The sequence below is a fragment of the Taudactylus pleione genome, unplaced genomic scaffold (genome assembly GCF_031769625.1).
Source record: "Taudactylus pleione unplaced genomic scaffold, aTauple2 ptg000147l, whole genome shotgun sequence".
Lineage (NCBI taxonomy): Eukaryota > Metazoa > Chordata > Amphibia > Anura > Myobatrachidae > Taudactylus > Taudactylus pleione.
The window spans coordinates 2,183,879-2,202,264 of NW_028284549.1; the positions used below are offsets into that span (position 1 = coordinate 2,183,879).

Sequence of the window (18,386 nt, forward strand, 5' to 3'; positions counted from 1 at the left end):
TCCCCCCTCACAGCGCCATTGGATTTAGTAGAAAACCCTTTTACAGTACCTGTTGATGAATGAAAGGTTGATCTATTCTAGACAAACATGTCATGCTTATGTGAATGTAATGTTTCTTTACTTTGGATAATAAATAAAAGCCTAAAAGATAGATAACGGCTCCATATTACTGTATAAGAGGAATTACACATTACTGAAGAACACATAGGGCCGTATTCAATTAGGAGCGAAAAGTCCGTTTCGGCGTTACTTTTTCGGCGATGATGTCATTTTCACCGGTCTCAACTTATCCCCGTATTCAATTATTGCGTATTTTCACTGGCGTGATAACGCAATGCAATGTAATAGGCGAAAAAGTTTCGCCTTTGAATACCATGGGGAAAAAAGTGCAGAATTGGGGTTTTGGGGTGCAGAGGTGCGGTAACCACCCTGCACCCTTTGGACACCCCCCCTGACGCTAACTGCATCAAAAAATGCAAAAAAAACACAAAGGACATCCCAAAAAAGCACTTTGAAAAAATGGGTGGAAAAAAATCAAAGTGGGGGTACAAATTAAACAATTAAAAAACTAGCGAAATAGCCTTTGGGGGGGTCTGCAAGTATGGGGCAGGTGTATTTTTGATTGCAGGTGCTTGCTGAAGGTGCGTCTTGGTGCTTTTTAATGCTTGACTTTACACATGTTAAAATATGCTTGCACCCATTTTCATGTACCCCAAATTTGATGGGAATACTTATTTTCCCCTAAAAAGTAGCAAAATGCTATTCTTCACCACTTGCTCATAGACGCTAAATAGAGCCTATTGAGACCTTTTAAAAAACCCAAATACCTTTAGCAGGGCTATTCAGGGGTACCCATAGTGATCCCCCATGTCAGTGCATCTTTAGGGGGGTGTCAGCCTGATTTCCCTAAAACTGACAGAACTTTTTGACGATTTTGAATTCGCCATGTCCTGTTTTCGCACATTACGCAGGGACGCGCGCAATACTTTTTCGCCGGCAAAACCTCAGATAATGGCGAAAAGTTCTGGCCTCTGACTTTTCGCTTCAAATTGAATACGGCCCATGAAGGCAGATTCAATTACAGTACCTGCGGGTTGTGTCCCACAATTTCTTCTCCTTAGTAACGCTATTTAAAGACCCACGATGAACCCTGTGCAGCCCCTAGCAGCAGTTAGCTCTTATTTCTGATCCCGCCTCTGGGCGCGGTGATTAGCCCCATAGCGTAGGATCGTTATTGGAGAAATATCAGTGGTTTGATGTCTGCATTAGCGCCAGTGAGAACTGACATTATTTTTGCTAACCTTGGTTGATACTTCTGAAATCAGGTTCCTCTTGTTTGGATCCACAAACTCCACCGGCTGCCCCTCAAATTCAATTTTGCCCAGCACAATGCCCTGGATAGGGAAATCCTTCAGTTATACTCAGAGAAAATCACATTGTGCATAAACCATTTCCTGACATTTTCTTCTTCATTTTAGTCATTACAATTCCTGATAAATTTCTCAATATCTAAGAAGTGCTTGTAACACTATTGGGAGTAAATATATATGTACAGTAATACCGCCTTCACACTGAAAGTGCCGGGTGGGTTTGCCGGTTCTAGCCTAATACCCCTTTCACACAGAAATTGAAAGTACCGGGTAAAGCACTTTTACCCGGTAATTTGCAGATCAACATGGGTATTTTTCCTTTGTGAAAGAATCAACACGGGTCGAAAAACCTGGGTCTCCGACCACGCTTTTTACCAGGGTCGGAGAGACGGCATTTTAGACCCGGGTTGACCCTTTCACACAGAAAAAACACCTGTGTTGATCTGCAAATTACCGGGTAAAAGAAAGTGCTTTACCCGGTAATTTCATTTTCTGCGTGAAAGCTGTATCCAGTAACTGAACGATAATGTACAGTAAGAGCACTGAAGCATGGCTATTATTATAGGACTGACAAATATCAGTACATAATGATTTTATTACCATTTTATCCATCAATATGGGATTATTTGAAATGCAAACTTGAGTGTGTGGAGTTATCTTCTCATTCACTTTCCAAAAGCTATCTTTCATTTAAGGCTCCCATTTGTTCCCTGCTATTACAGGCAGGTGATGGTTTAGTGTCACTGGGAACATTTACTATATAAAGCTTATTGTCCTAAAATTCATATTCTTTAGTAACTTACATTAGATGAACAAAGTTAGTGGAGCTGAACCCAAAATTGCTTTACTGCACTCACCCCCTACAGTGCAGCTAATGACTTTTATGCCTTTCAGCAAATGTCACATCTAAGGATGTCCTGGTGTATTGGCTAATACAATTTTTAGGTCCACCTCTTGCAGTGTAGGAGGCATATATAAAAAACTGGTGCACGGAAGGTGCAACCAATCAGATTTTTTTGTTCATTTTCTAACTAGCACTAGCAACATGGTAGATGGCTCCTGATTCCTTGTTATAGATTACAATAGCACCAGTTACTTATTACCCAGTATACTGGAGCAGGCAGTCTAATTATATCATTTACAGCACACAAGAGTTTTTTTTACTAAAGAGGCTCAACTTGAGACCTGAGACCTTAGAGAAAAATCGAAGACCAGCTCTTTATTATAGCTATATAGATAGAAAGGTATGTTCACTATTATCAGTCTGCGACAATGACTTCATCCCTCTGGGGCATCTTTATTTAACTATAACCATCCCTGAACTATTACTGTTGTCTTACATGTGAGAATATTTGCTCTCATACAATTCATTATTAATCTGATTCTGAATAAACATTTTGCCCATTGGCACCATAAAGTGGCTGCTCGTGTTGCGACCGTATGTTTATCCTACGCCCACACGTGTCCTGGTTTTCCAATGACAGATCACTTGTTAGCACCTGACATCTTTAAGTCTATTTTCAAAACTGAGGGGTCTATTTACTAAGCAGTGTTAGGAGACAGAGTGAAAAGTGATAAGGTGCCAGCCAATCAGCTCCCAACTGTCATTTTTCAAACAGCCTGCGAGATGGCAGTTAGTTAGTTAGTTAGTTAGTTAGTTAGTTATGAGTCACCTGGCAAAACTCAATTTAACAGCATAAGTGACTATAGGTTCCACTTCCTATAGCTACTTTTCTTTTTCACCTTTTTTTGAGATCTAAAATGATTGTAGTCAGGGCCGGGGCAGCTGCCTACGGTCCTGTAATCTGAGGGGGCGCCGTGAAAGCCACCTAGCACTAAAATATAACGATACCTCTTCTTAATGCTAGCAGCATAGGTGGATCGTAGAAGAGGGTCTTGGAGGAAGCAGGGGTGGGACATTGGCCTGTAGGTCTATCAGAAACAGCACTCGATGGCCAAATACCTATTTTTGCTATTAATCAACCTTTGAAGATAAACTAATATGTAAAGTGATTATGAGGCAGCTCTGACTGTACCTTGTCCCGAATCTTTTTTGCCAACATTCTAGTGTCAATTCCACAAAGTGCAGGAACCTGGTAAGGAGAGAATAGAAGAATTCATCATATGAGCTTCGCTAAGGTGTTAATTAGCTCAGAAGTAAATATATAATATATATAAATATAAAGACTGTTTATATTATAAGTGTAATATATGAAGTGTCTGTAAATTAGATATATTGTTTTTTTGGTGCCAGAATACAATTGCTCATTGATCTTATGTTAATAGCATAAAATATAGCTCACAACGTTTATGTGTATGCAAAGATTCTAATGCTGGGTACACACTTATACCTCTTTTCCACCAAAAACCCAGGTCCGACCTGGGTTTTTGGACATTGTTCCAACCCTGGTCAGACCCAGGTCAGACTCATTTACACTGCAGCTTCGATCTGGGTTACTCCCAGGTCAGCCCTGTTCACACTGAACTCAGGTCTGCCCTGCTAAACCTGTGAGGTCATAAAAAGTGGGAGGTGAATGCCCCACAACCACCAATCAACTCATTTTAGGCATGACCCAGGTCAGATAACCCGGGTTGAAGCGTTTACACTGCACCATTACCCAGGTCCATCCTGGGTCCAACCCTGGTAGCTACCTGGGTTGGATTGCTGGGTCACTTGACCTGGGTTATTTTTCAGGGACCCTTTTACACTGAGCTGCGACCCGGGTAGACCCAGCAAAAACCCAGGTTTTTGCTCTGGTGTAAAAGGGGTATTAGCGATGTATACCCGGATCATAACATGGGTAAACATTGAGCAATGTAATGCTTGATAGAACAATCCCTCGTTACCTTGCAACGGCGCCGCATGTGATATCATCGGCCATGCAGCAGTAATTTAATGAGCTGCCACAAACGAAGCTACTTGTTAATTATACGGGAGTTCCAACTGAACTAGAGAAGCAGCTCTGACATGACCTCCAAGTACATAGCATGTACGGAATTCAGGGCGTGCGCAGAGACGCCACAGTCAGCTGCGCAGCTCATCCTATGTGACAAGTGTGACGCCCGTTTTGTCAAATGTGGCACCAGCATAAGTAACAGGAATGAATGACTATAGTATAGGTTATATCTAGGATACTTCTATCAATCTTTCCCAGTCCTGGCTCACACACAAGAGCCTCTGCAAACATCACAGGGCGCACGGAACATGATCATCTACTGCATTGGCTACAAATCTGTGTGAAAAGGGGTAAGTTTATCTGGAAAGGGGGCAGATAATTTGCTTTACGACCCATAGTGCAACAAGTGGTGTATGAGAAAAATGCAGAGCCTGTGGGACTATATGCAAGATACTGGTTTGGGGCCTCATCTCCCCTCTGTTTGTAAAGCAGCAACAAAAGAAAATATATAAGAAAACAGGTTAGAATAATAACATGGGGCCATCAATGCCCACTGGGCCCTATAGTTTATAAAATGTTACTGTTATATGTTTGCATCCCTGTATGAAATAATTGTTTTGTTTTAACTCATAAGAAGCAAAATCTATATAATAACGGTGCACGGTCTGTCCCCAGTAAGACATGCGAGATGGGAGCTCCTCCCACTAAGAAACCCCTCAACCCGGTGGATGCTGGATCCAAAAGGCTAGGGTATTTATCTTTACGATTCCTCTGTAACAAATCTTGTGGCAGCACTTTGTGGTGTCGTCGCCACCTACTGGTGAACCTAATGCAAATACATGAACAGCATCTACAAACCTTTTCTTCATGCAACCACTCAGACAGAGACTTAACTGCCCCCCAGTGATTGTATTCATGACTGTAATCCAAGACCAGCAGGCCAGACACCTAAAAAAAAAAGATATTTTGATACTGTAGATATTTTGATCCTGTACTATTAACTGTGCTCACAAAAAAAAAAAATATGACAACCTGAAATTGGATGACTGTACAAATTGTGAAGGTTGCATGACATGCACGTGTATTGGTACAATGTGCTGTGTGAGTTTTGGGAGACGTGCACCAGCCATGTGCTCAGAGTGAGCCTGCAGCCACGTGAATGATGGTGCACTGATCATGTATAGGTTGTATGCTGGGCACAAAGCCAATACAAAGAAATATAGAGTGAGAGAGTTCATATGGCTCGTAGGTGAAAGGTAAAATCATGACTGTGCACGTACCTGAATATTCTCTGACTCAATGTATTTCATGAGACCGTATGAGTCTAGTGCCTTAGTGTCAGGTGCTCCACCGTTTCCTATGATGGGGTTGGTGAGGGTGAGGATCTGACCGCGGTAGCCCGGGTCTGTCACAGCTTCTACATACCTGTGGGCATAAGATAATACAGTGAATATCCAGCCATGTAATAACTGTCACATACAGATATGTCCACATACACCTAACCTGAAATAACCCCGTTTGGCGCCCCATGGACTTTGCGAGTAAGCCACGCCATGTGTGCCGCCACACAGTTTTTGTAGCAAATTGACATCGTATTCGCATCACTAATTCGATAAAAGTACAAAGAATGAGTACCCTGGATACTGGCGCTGTTATTGCGAGCCGCTGCTGTGCGCGACCGGGACGCTAACCTGGGTAAAAAGGCAAAAGACTGACAACTGGTACCAATGCCATCGTGCCACACAGCACTGTGCTTAATCTGCCACATTACACCAACTCCAGTGTGAATAAAGTACTAATCCTAAGCACCCCGTACATTATAAGAGACTTTAGAAGCAGCTATGATGTGACACGGACATTAAATTCATAAATAAGGGGTGTATTTACTAAGACTTGAATGGAGATAAAGTACCAGCCAACCAGCTCCTAACTGTAATTTTTTCAAACACGGCCTGCCACGATCTGATTGGCTGGTACCTTATCTCCATCCAAGGCTTAGTAAATACACCCCTAGGTCCAGTAATTCCTACCTGTGGCGGAGTGTCTAAGGGTCTATGGGCCTGATTCAGAGCTGAACGCTCTGACCAGAGCGCTCGCTCTGAATCAGGGCCCTCCTCCATGAAAATGGAGCGGCCTCCTGGCCGCTCGCATAGCTGTGGGTGACCACCCACAGCATATGCGAGCGGCCAAAAAGATGGTAGCAATGGTCTTGACCATTGCGACCATCGGACTTGCGACAGAGACCCTGCAGTAGGGTCTCCCTGCCACAAGCCCTGGAGTGATTTTGGCTCCCACTGACATCACTAGTGATGTCAGTGGGGCCGGCTTCAGACAGTAGGCGTTCCCATGGGAACGCCTCCGTCTGGCAGGCACGCCCACCAAAGGCACGCCCCCAGCACGCCCACCCTTTGGTGCGAGACCCGGAGCAATGGAAAGCCCGTCGCTCGCCGGGTCTCGCGCATGCGCACGACGGAGCTCCCTCCATCGTGCGCATGCACAGTGGGGAACATCGACCCGCTTGCGAGCGTACTGCCGCTCGAGAGCGGGTCTGAATGACCCCCTATGTACTAAGCCTTGGAAAGAGTTAAAGTGGAGGGCCATAAAGCACCAACCAATCAGCTCCTGTCACTTTACAAGCTGTGTTTGAAAAGTGACAGTTAGGAGCTGATTGGTTGGTACGTTATCGCCATCCACTTTATCACTCTCCAAGGCTTAGTAGACCCCTAATGCCGCGTACACACTTCCCTATATTGTGAACGATTTAACAATAACGATATCGTTATTGTTCAATCGTTTACAATATTGGCAAGTGTGCAAGCAAGATATCGTTAACGATGCGCGCTCCTGCGGATCGTTAACGATATCTTTCATCACCTGAACATGCAGGCTAACCTGACGATATTGTTATTGTTCAATCGTTCACAATATCGGCAAGTGTGCATGCAAGATATCGTTAACGATGCGTGCTCCAGTGGCAAACGCAGGATTGGTCATGGTGTGGGCTGGTGAGGGGGGTTTCCAGGCAGCCGGAAATCCCACCTGCGTTTGCCTATGCACTTCTGCGGATTGTTAACAATTTATTTTCATCACCTGAACATGCAGGCTAACCCAACGATATCGTCAGGTTGTGCATGTTCAGGGATGCTGCCAGTGCCATCACTGATCGATATCGTTCAGTGTATAGGCTCGATGTCGTTGAGCCTATACGACATTGAGCCCGGCAAACACAGCAACGATATAGCTCACGGAGCGAATCATTAAGTGTGTATGCGCCTTAAGTCTTGCTATGCAATCTAAATTGGCCCATACATGCGATAGGCACTGTGCAACGCGACGGGGGATCCGACGTACTTAAGGATGAGTTGTAAGAACAAAAAAAAATAATAATTTTGTGAAATGTCTAAATGAATATTTTATAGCTACAGTTATACTGTATAGAACAGGAGCATTTATGAAAACTGTTGCACTGGGTAACTGTAAAAAAAAAGATTTTGATGTTTGCTCTCCTTATCTAGACTGTACAACAAACGTTACTGAAATTGACCCGCACTCTGCAAATTTGAAGATTATCTTGTGCAAGTCGGGGACTAAATTCTTTACATTTTTCTACTATACATTTCTACATGCGCAGGTGATATCTTTAGAAGATTGGGTCATTTTGCTTTACAAAGTTTGGAAAGCCTCTCAAGGCCAACTCACCCGCCCAATCCTGTGTTAAAGACGACCTCTCCGGCGACGGACTTTGGGTGTCCAAAAGAGTATCCTTTCATTCTGGTCCCATCTTGCAGTACTAGATTGGCAGTGTGCGCCTAAACATAAAATATTTCATCATTTCATTATATGGAAAGCTATCATCACTTACCTTACACTATTTGTTTGTGGACATATATGGAAGACATGTAGGGAGTGATTGTAATTTGGGAGCAAAGCCCCAAAAAAAATAACGACAAGTAACTTTGCACCCTGGCAAAACCATGCTGCACTGTAGGCGAGGAGATGTAAGAAGTGCAGAGAGATTTAGATTTGGGAGGGGTGTGTATATAATCTGAAATATAAATTGCAATGTAAAAATCAAGCTGCCCAACATTTGTGCACTACAGTATATGCAACAGCATTCGGTATTGAGGGGTCTATTTACTAAGCAGTATTAGGAGACAGAGTGAAAAGTGATAAGGTGCCAGCCAATCAGCTCCTAACTGCCATCTCACAGGCTGTGTTTGAAAAATGACAGTTGGGAGCTGATTGGCTGGCACCTTATCACTTTTCACTCTGTCTCCTAACACTGCTTAGTAACTAGACCCCCTAGTCTGTATTTGAAAATAACATAATGCATGTATATTGTAAATATATATATGAATGTGAGTGTTTCGTGGACATTGTAGTATTTTGTGTGTTTCTCTAGGTAATGATCCAGCACTAAAAAAAATGTTTTTGAGTTACAGCCCATAAATTAATCATCACACAGGGGGCCTGATTCAGATCCGCTCGCAAGCAAGTCGATGGCCGGGCAGTGCGAACGCGCGGTGTGTGCACTGCGCCTGCGTGAGCCCCGGAGCAAACGAGAAATCACTCGCTCCGGCGCTCGCATCCAAAAGGGGCGGCTGTCAATGTTGATCGACAGTTCGCCACATTTGGTAGGCGGGTCGGGCGGGGGTGGATGGCTAAACAGAGGCGTTCCCGAAGGAACGCCTGCCGTTTGGGGGCGGCCCCACTGACATCACGTGTGATGTCAGTGGGGAGCTTCCGGAAGCTCACTGGGGCTTGCGGCAGACGAGACCCTACCCATCACCTGGCTGGTCGCTAAAGCTGTGGGCGGTCACCCACAGCTTAGCAATCGGCCAGAAGCCTGGTCCCAAAAAATTTTAAAAACACCCTTCAGACCTGCGAGCTACCTCCGGCAGCGAGCGGGTATGAATCAGAGCCAGGGTCTGTTGAAAGCAAAGCAAAAACAAAAACAAGTAACTTTGAACCTGCAAAGTGAGCAAATACATTTATTATTTTTGCATGCAGGGTAAATACCGGCTGCTTTTGCATGTAGCCCGCAAATGCTGGACAACTTTATTCTTACACTGTAATTTAGATTTAAGTTTGGACACACCCCCCCAAGTTTAACTCTCTCTGCATATGTGGTATTTGCCCCACCTGCAGTGCAGCATGGTTTTACCAAGGTGCAAAATTACTTTAAGGAAAAAATAGAAGACGCGTCAATGTTACTCGCACAGTTTTGCCTGCATTTATGTTTCATGTCTTCCTCATAGAGATAATACAACTTTCATCTGAGGTGTATAAATAATACAGGGGCTTGTAATCAAATAGATTGTAATGTATAAGAGCAATGAATGCATTACATAATGTCACGTAGGCAACATTTTTGCACCCGTGTGACCTGTCTTTTCCCTGTCAGCCTCAAACTCTTTCTGTGCTAATTTGTGTTTGCCCTTTTTTGGGTTACAATACAAATAGTATATTGAACTGAGGGACCTTTCAGTGTACAGTATAGTATATATACAACATTGTACTTAGCTATACTAAACTACTTAAGGCAAACCTTACTGATCGTGTTTGTAATACAGGTTGAGTCTCCCATATCCAAATTCTCTGATTTACGGAATATTCCGAAATACGGATCTTTTTAAGCATGACTGAGATAGTGAAATCTTTACTTTGATTGGTCCAATGTACACAATCTTTGTTTAAGGCACAAAATTATTAAACATATTGTATAAAATTATCTACAGGCTGTGTGTATAAGATGTATATGAAACATAAATGCATTCTGTGTCTAGATTTGGGCCCCATTCCCAAGATATCTCATTATGGTATGCAAATATTCCAAAATACGGAACATTCCGATATCCAAAATACCCCTGGTCCCAAGCATTTTGGATATGGGAGACTCAACCTGTATTATAATGACAGATCATACAGCTATTACACACAGGATTGTTTATAACAAAGAGAATTACTAGTGGTATATTCCTGGGATAAAGGTGTTTATGGAAGCAGAGAAATCTCTTTTTGTGGATGAATATATAGCAACCACTAATTTAACCAGTAATACTCACTGTGATTATCGTTTATTAGTACAGAGACCTAATACTCTATAGTAATGGATAGTTGGGGAATATAAAGCATTTATACGGAACAGATGGTGGACATTTAAGGTCGATAAGAAGGTAGGGTCATGAGAACAAGGGGAAGGGAGGGCCCTGCTTATGAGAGTTTGCGTTCTAGAGGGTAATGCTGAGACAAGAGAAGCAAGTGGGACTGGATACTTAAGGGGGGTATCCACTAGGCGATTTTAACAGGCGATTGCACGATAACGTCGTCGTTATCGTGTAATCGCCCACAAATCGCCCGCAAATCGGGCATGCAAATGACAAGAACGACCAGCGATGCACGTGCCCGCTGGTCGTATTTGCCATCTATCATCGCCCGTACATACTGTTGCTGCCGCTGGACCTCTCTGCAATACACAGGAAAGGAACCAAACAGTCACAGCCTGATGACACTGGACACTCACATGTTGTGAGTGTTCAGTGTCATCAGGCTGTGGCTGTTTGTTTCCTTTCCCGTGTATTGCAGAGAGGTCTGGCGGCAGCAAGAGCGGCAGAGAGGTCCATGTCTTAATCTGCCTAGGCTGAACGAGTGAACGTTCAGTCTAGGCACATCACTAGTTGTACAAACGAGAGCACGATTGCAATGTCGTAATCGTGCTCTCGTTTGTATATCTAGTAGTGGATACCCGCCTTAAGGCCCGTATTCAATTGGAGGCGAAAAGTCCAGACTTTTCGCCTGCTGGATTTTTCACCTTCTTCGCCTGTTTTCCAGGCGGAAAAGTATCGCGCCCGTGCCTGCTATTCCCCGTTCTCAATTCCAAAGTAGGCGAAAAATTGGGAACCGGCAAAACTTTGATCGGCGAAAAAATACGGAAATTTTTGGGAAATAATTGTAGGACCCCCCTAAAGATGTCCAGACCTAGGGGATCACTATGGGTACCGCCGTTTTAGCCTGCAGAAGAAAGTCGGGTTTTTAAATAGCCGCGGCAGGTGCATAAATGCGGCTTTGAAGAAGGTGATGCAGAAGAGCATTTAGAAGGTTTTTTTTGGGAAAAATAACTATGCCCATCAAATTTGGGGTACTTGAAAATGGGTGCAAACATATTTTTAAGTCCAATAAATGATTTTAAAAAATTCAGCAAAAATGCACATGCCGCTACTCCCGCAATGAAGAAAACACCTGCCACATATAAGGGAGCCCCTCTGGACTCCATTCCGCTAATTTAGAAGTGTGATCCCTATTTTATTTTTTTTAAACCCCAAAATGTAAAATATTTTTTTTGGGGTGTCCCTATTTTTATTTTTTTTTACTTTTTTTAATACAGATTATTTTTAGGGACCTTTCCCAGGGGTGCAGGCTATTTTTTTTAAGCCTGCACCCCTAAACCCCAATTCTGCACTTTTTTTCGCCTGCTAAAGAGAAGCGAAAAATGATCCCCGTTTTTTTACATTGACTTTTTGCACCGGTCGAAAAGTCAATTAAATTGAATACGGGTATAATGGAAATAGGCGAAAATGATGTGATAGGACTTTTCGTCCCATATTGAATATGGCCCTAAGGGCTTAATTGATCAACTAATGATATTGTTGTTGTCACTCATTTTAAATGGTGCTTCAACCAATCAGCTACTAAAGCTGGGCATTCACTATACAATTTTCTGTCAGATATCTGTCCAATCTGGCTGGTTGGAATGAAAACCTGGTAATGTATGAGAGCAAATGACAATCGTCCATTTGCTCACAAACACTGGAAAATAGCCAAAAATTGTTGTTCAGACAAATTGGTTAACACACAAATTTAACCAATTTGAACAATTTTTTTTTTTCCTTTTTCAGTGTTTAAAATCATATGATCGACTGTCATTTGCTCCAATACATTACCAGGTTTTCATTCCAACCAGCCAGATGGGACAGAGGGCCTGATTCAGAGCCGCTCGCAAAAAGCTTGCGCTCGCTCTGAATCAGGGCGTGTGCTTTTTTTTTTTTGTTGCGGCCTCTTGGCCACTCGCATAGGTGTGGGTTACCACCCACAGCTTATGCGAGCGGCCATGATGTTGGTTGCGATGGTCAAGACCATCGCGACCATTGGGCTTGCGACGAGACCCTTGCGGTAGGGTCTCCTTGCCGCAAGCCCCAGTGGACTTCCTGCACTATTAGAGCAGAAAGTCCACCTACTGACATCACTAGTGATGTCAGTAGGGCCGCCCACAAACGGCACGCGTTCCTGCAGGAACGCCTCCGTTTGCTCCCTGCCTTCCAAATGGGGCAGCTGTCAATCAACATTGACAGCTGCCCCTTTTGCCAGAGCGAGTGCTTTTTGCGCTCGCTCTGGGGCTCGCGCACGCAGCGCGTGCGCACTGGGCCACCATCGACTTGCTTGCGAGCGCATAGCACTTGCGAGTGGGTCTGAATCAGGCCCTGATATCTGACAGAAAATTGTATAGTGGATGCCCAGCTTAACTGTCATTTTTCAAACACATAACAGGAGCTGATTGGCTGAAGCACCATATAAAATTAGTAACAAGTGATAACAAGAACATCACTCGTTGATAAGTGAGGCTCTTACTTAGCAAGAGTACAGCTTGTACTTAGCTTGTATTTAGCAAGAGTATTATCAGTAGCTGGTTATACCCAGTAAACTTGGTAGCAGGCAGGAGTAGGATAGGCTTTGATAAGAGTATGGTGAAGTGAGGTAAGTGAGAGGATGAGCATAGAAGACATCTTGAAAGTGGGATTATTGAGAGGTGTTATCAGAGATGAAGGCACAGGTTGGAAGGAGATCCAAGAGGGAGAGTATATTGAGATGAGGTTTAATAGGCATGAGAAGGAGGCGAGAGTAGTTCCAGTTGGATTTTGGAAGGTATTGGGATCCGGCGAAACAGGAAGATCAGTCTTGCTGCTGCATTTAGGATGGAGTGAATTGGGAATAGACAGGTGTGGGAAAGACAGAGGAGAAGTTGCAGTAGTTGGAAAATGGTGGGAGAACAGATAAGGGCTTTGGTAGCATCTAGGGTGAGAAAGGAGCATATTCTAGCAATGTTTCCAAGGTGAGGCTGCATGTGAGAGATGAGTTATGGATGACACAAAGACGGAGCACTTAGTGGACTCAGGAGAGAGTGGTGGCTGTAATGGTGAGGGAGATCAAAAGTCAGCATATGGGGAAGGTAACGGGGGTGGCTAGGTAAACGCAGGCATCTCTGACCATCTAAACTCCGTTTCCTGGGCATGCATAAATTAGCCACTGCTATCTCCTGCGCGGCATGAACTCTGACCGTGCCAGGAGAGACGCTGTGTTTGAGACAGGGCAGAATTGGCGCATATGCTGCTTAGCTGCCCGATCTGCCTCGATGTACCCGATGTTTACACAGGTGCGCGACTTTGGAAGGATATGAGAAGGCTGCAGTGGGCGTCCCCGTGCTCAGGTAAGCTCTGGAAGACAGCAGATTTTTGCAGCTGTGTTCCATGGAAAATCGCAGATGCGATTGTATTAGCGCCCGTCTCTGAATCAGGCCCTGTGTACGGTAGAAGAGGGTGATTGATGGTGATAAATCCGTCACTGGTACAGGAGGAACGGCGTATAGATGTGTCCCATTGGCTTAGCTGTTAGTATAGTGTTGGTCACTTTAGCAGGGCCGAAACTAGGATTTTTGACAGTAATTTGTTGCCCCCCCTGGTAATTCCCCCATAGTAATGCCCCCTGCAGCAGTGCCCCTATAGTAATGCCCCCTTCAGTAGTACTCCTATAGTAATGCCCCCTGAGGTAATGCCAATATAGTAATGCCCCTGTAGTAGTGCACATATGGTAATGCCCCTGTAGTAGTGCACATATAGTAATTCCCACATAGTAATGCCCCTGTAGTAATGCCCATATAGCAATGCCTCTGTAGTAGTGCCCATATGGCAATGCCCCTGTAGTAGTGCCCATATAGTAATGCCCATATGGTTAATGCCCCTGTAGAAGTTCCCATATAGTAATGCCCCTGTAGTAGTGCCCATATAGTAATTCCCCATAGTAATGCCTCTGTAGTAATTCCCATATAGTAACGCCCCTGTAGTAGTGCCCATATAGGAATGCCCCTGTAGTAGTGTCCATATGGCAATGCCCCCATAGTAATGCCCCTGTAGTAGTGCCCATATAGTAATGCCCATATGGTTAATGCCCCTGTAGAAGTTCCCATATAGTAATGCCCCTGTAGTAGTGCCCATATAGTAATTCCCCTGTAGTAGTAGCCATATAGTAATGCCTGTTTAGTAGTGCCCATATAGTAATGCCCCCATAGTAATGCCCCTGTAGTGCCGCTTACACAAAAAAGAAACAATACTTACCTTAAACCCCGCTCCTACTTCCGCTGCTGCCTGGTCCACCCGGCTGCTCCTCGGAACTATAGGAGAGACGTCATGACGGCTTTCCCATAGTGCCTGTGGGGAGAGCCGGAAGCTGGAGTTCAGGAGAGAACTCCAGCCTCCGGCTACCGCGGAGCTGCAGGGAAGGAGCCCGGGCGCCCACTGATAATAAAATCTCAGCGGGTGTCTGGCTTGGAGCCCCCTGCGGCGCCGGGCTGGAGGACACTGGCGGCGGGTGCAGCTGCGCACCTGGTGCACGTGCACTTCCAGCCCCTCCCCTAGTCGCGGCCCTGACTTTAGTGACGGCAGTCTCGGTGGAGGGCAGAAGCGCATTTGCAGAGGGTCAGGATGGAGAAGAAGGAGAGAAAATGAGAACGGTGGTTTTACACTAGACACTGGAGTAGATTGGAAACAAATAAGAGAAGAGAAATTGGGCAATGGTTGAGAGACTGGGGGCCTGATTCAGCAAAGATCGCACCTGCAAAGCTGCACGCAATGCGATCCTTGCAATCATGCAAATGCAGCAGGATGTGTATGACACCCCCTGCTGCATGTGCGTTCCAATTACTACAACGGAGGTCGCAGGCTGGGATCACCATCGCGACCATCGGTGGTTGATGGTCGTGATGGTGGACGGCGCCGGGCGGCCGGCCAGCTGAGTAAGCCTCAGCTTACTCAGGTTGGCCGGCTTGCAAACTTGCAAGCCCAGCAGACTGCGTACGTCCACGCAGTCTCTGGGCTGGCCACTCCTGGAAAACGGGGCCGACACGTAATCAGGCAGAGGCATTCAAGGGCTAGCGTGCGTGTTAGCAGGACCCATTCTGCGCCCTCGCAGAATGGGTCCTGCACGTGCGCAGATTTCCGATTATCAGGAATCTACATTCTGCAGAATTAGCCCCTGGGTCAAGAGATGCTCTCTATAGGATAAGTGATAAGCACATATTTGTACCAGTGGATGGGTGCCAAGTTACTGTACCTACTGTATAAGAGCAGCCTAGCAATGAGAATAAAGAAAGGTACTATATGTACTACACATACATCTTTGTTGTAGGTCACTGGAGCTGGGATTAAATTGAATATTAGGAAATAAATATTTTCCCCAAACAGTGTTGGATATGATTTGACTGAGTTTTATTCAACATAGAACTAGCCGACTAGGAACATGTAACACGTTGGATCCCCCTATTTAGGGCGGCCTGAAACTTTAATTCTAAATAAGTAATCCTGTAACAGTGATTTTGCACCTAGATGCTTTTTCTTATCCAATACCCCTACTCTAAAGCGGCCTATCCATTAGGCGACCTGAAAGACTGAACGACTAGCGTTGAGTCCTTCAGGTCGCCGGGTACAGTGCCCGCACTGACCGGCGTTCACTGAACGTCATTCAGTGCAGGAGACCGACCTCCTATCTGTGAACATGTGGAACCTGACGAGCATAGTCAGGTTGATGGGCATGTTCCACAGATAGTCGGGGTCGGCAAGGACCCAGCGTGCACGCGCATCGCTGGTTCTTGCCGGCTATCCATTAGACGACTTTCTGATCGTTCAAAAAGTGGTGTAATGGATAGGCCCCTTAACAGCTCTACACAGCAAAAAAAAAAAAAGTTTGCTTAAACCTATCAGTAGATGAAGGGAATTTAAATAGAATGAACATGAAAACATTTCTATGCCCCCTTACTGTCTAGCTGTAGGAATGTATATATGTTACCTATATAATAACTACAACCTTTGTCATATTTTATTTATAAGGTTACAGTACATAGATCTAACTACCTGTAATGACTAATGATATTATTACTAATGCAATAGTAAGTTTACAATCAACATCAGCAATTAAATGTCACTAGTATAAAACTAGTAGGAAACCAGGGTGATGTTACTGCTATACAATCCTTTGCATCGACTTATGGCAGCGTTATAGAAACACAATTCCTGTATGAAGATCAAGATAAAAACCGCCTTGGAAAAAGTTCAAAGCCATTTTTGGAAAACACAAAGGGGGGAGACGTACTAAGCTTTGGAAAATGATAAAGTGGAGAGTAGTAAATTACCAGCCACTCAGCTCCCAACTGTCATGTTACAGGCTGTGTTTGAAAAATTACAGTTAGGAGCTGACTGGTTGGTAGTTTCTCACACCAATGTGTCACTTTCCAGAGCTTATGCCAGGTACACACTAAGCGATATGTCTCCTGATCCAGCAGATCGGAGCGATATATTGGGCACATTGGCCCGCGCGTCGTCAGCGACATCGTTGCAGGTCCAACGGGCGAAATCGTTAGCAGGGGCCATGCTGCCAAATGCATCATGGCTCCTGCCGTCGCCTCTTCATTGGCAGCATCAGCAAGTGTGTATGCACTTGCCGATAGCGGCACCCCATCGATAATGAGGCCGGTACTAGTGTGTACCGGCCTTTAGTACATCTGCCCCAAAGAAAGACATATTAGACGCATGTGAGCTGAACACAGAATGGAGTTACTAAGCAGATAAAGTAAAGCCAACGTTGGTACCTTGACACTCATGAACCGGACGCCGGCTTTGGAAAAGCCCCATTGATGACGGGCAGAGGCGCTAAGAGCCCCTGCCCTGGCCGCCTTAAACACAGATAATATCCGAGTCATCTCTGGGGCCCTGTGGAGCCTCTCCGCTCTTCCTCAGAAAGTGGTGCAAGGTGTGTGCGCCCGAGAGTGGCTGCTAGGAAAGAGGCTGAAACCTGGGACACTTTTGCTGATATGTGCTCTGATGTGGGCATTTAATAAATCGAAGCCAACCCCCGCCTCCCCCATTACCCCTCCCTCTTCTGCACAGAAGATACACTTTGATTTTTCAGATGTCTGTGTGACTTAGTTGCAACACAGATTAATCATTATCTCTTGGAGTGATGTTCAAACACACATCGCGTTATGAGACCTCTGCTTCCCTTTTATCAGCAGTGGTAGACTCGGCCTGCGCTAAGGGATCAATAGAAAAGGCCAAAAACAGCTATTGAACTGTCCTGAAAAAGCCTTTTTCAACATACAAATCAAATAAACTAAAAGTAACAGTTTCCTTAATACCTGGGACACCCTACATACATGAGAAGTTTAAAGAAAATATTTGTCTGGAAAAGAACAGATCGGTTTTATGGACAGTTGCGCCATGTCGGAAAAAGTACTCTTGATCATTTTCATGCAATCAGATTTGGGGTGTGCAATATACAGGACACAATCTGAGGATGACCCGTCTTCTGAAAACACTGGACCGTTGTTAGGCCCTGTCCCTGCCGCGAATCACGGGTCCATGGCAAGAGAAGGCGTGGCTTAAAAAAATGAGATTTGCGTCATTTTAGCCCAAACCCTTCCATACATACCCACGAGTCCCAGAATTATATTCCCATCCTGCCCCCTTCACTAGGTGGGATGCAGGCGATCCACCCACTCTATTGGGGGACTACTCGAAAAATCATGAGTCTCCGATCCTTCCCATCTACAACTGCTGTTCTGCTATCGAACATCCAACACATTCATTAACCTATAATGACCCGCGATTAACGATCGCGGGTCCCTATAGTAAACAGACTAACAAGGTCAAAATCGACCATGTATGCCGGTTTTCCCGGGCGATGGACGATGGTCGATAACGACCATTCGTGTCTGGCATTAAAGTGAACGATTTGAACGATAATGATAAGATCCTTATCGTTATCATTTAAATCGTTCACTTTATCTGAACGTGTGTAC

The 18,386-nt window shown here is 44.7% G+C and overlaps 1 protein-coding gene across 1 annotated transcript in view; it reads right to left on the reverse strand.

Moving 5' to 3' along the window:
* The window catches only part of CPS1 (carbamoyl-phosphate synthase 1), a 72,407-nt gene extending 55,119 nt beyond the window's left edge, over nucleotides 1-17,288 (reverse strand). The window contains exons 1-6 of the mRNA XM_088474143.1: nucleotides 17,178-17,288; nucleotides 7,967-8,076; nucleotides 5,548-5,692; nucleotides 5,126-5,215; nucleotides 3,407-3,463; nucleotides 1,302-1,394 (exon numbers count right to left, since the gene is read on the reverse strand). Of these exons, the coding sequence (XP_088330269.1) occupies nucleotides 1,302-1,394; nucleotides 3,407-3,463; nucleotides 5,126-5,215; nucleotides 5,548-5,692; nucleotides 7,967-8,076; nucleotides 17,178-17,288 (606 nt within the window). The remainder of the gene's footprint in view (nucleotides 1-1,301; nucleotides 1,395-3,406; nucleotides 3,464-5,125; nucleotides 5,216-5,547; nucleotides 5,693-7,966; nucleotides 8,077-17,177) is intronic.
* Between the last annotated feature and the right edge of the window lie 1,098 nt (nucleotides 17,289-18,386).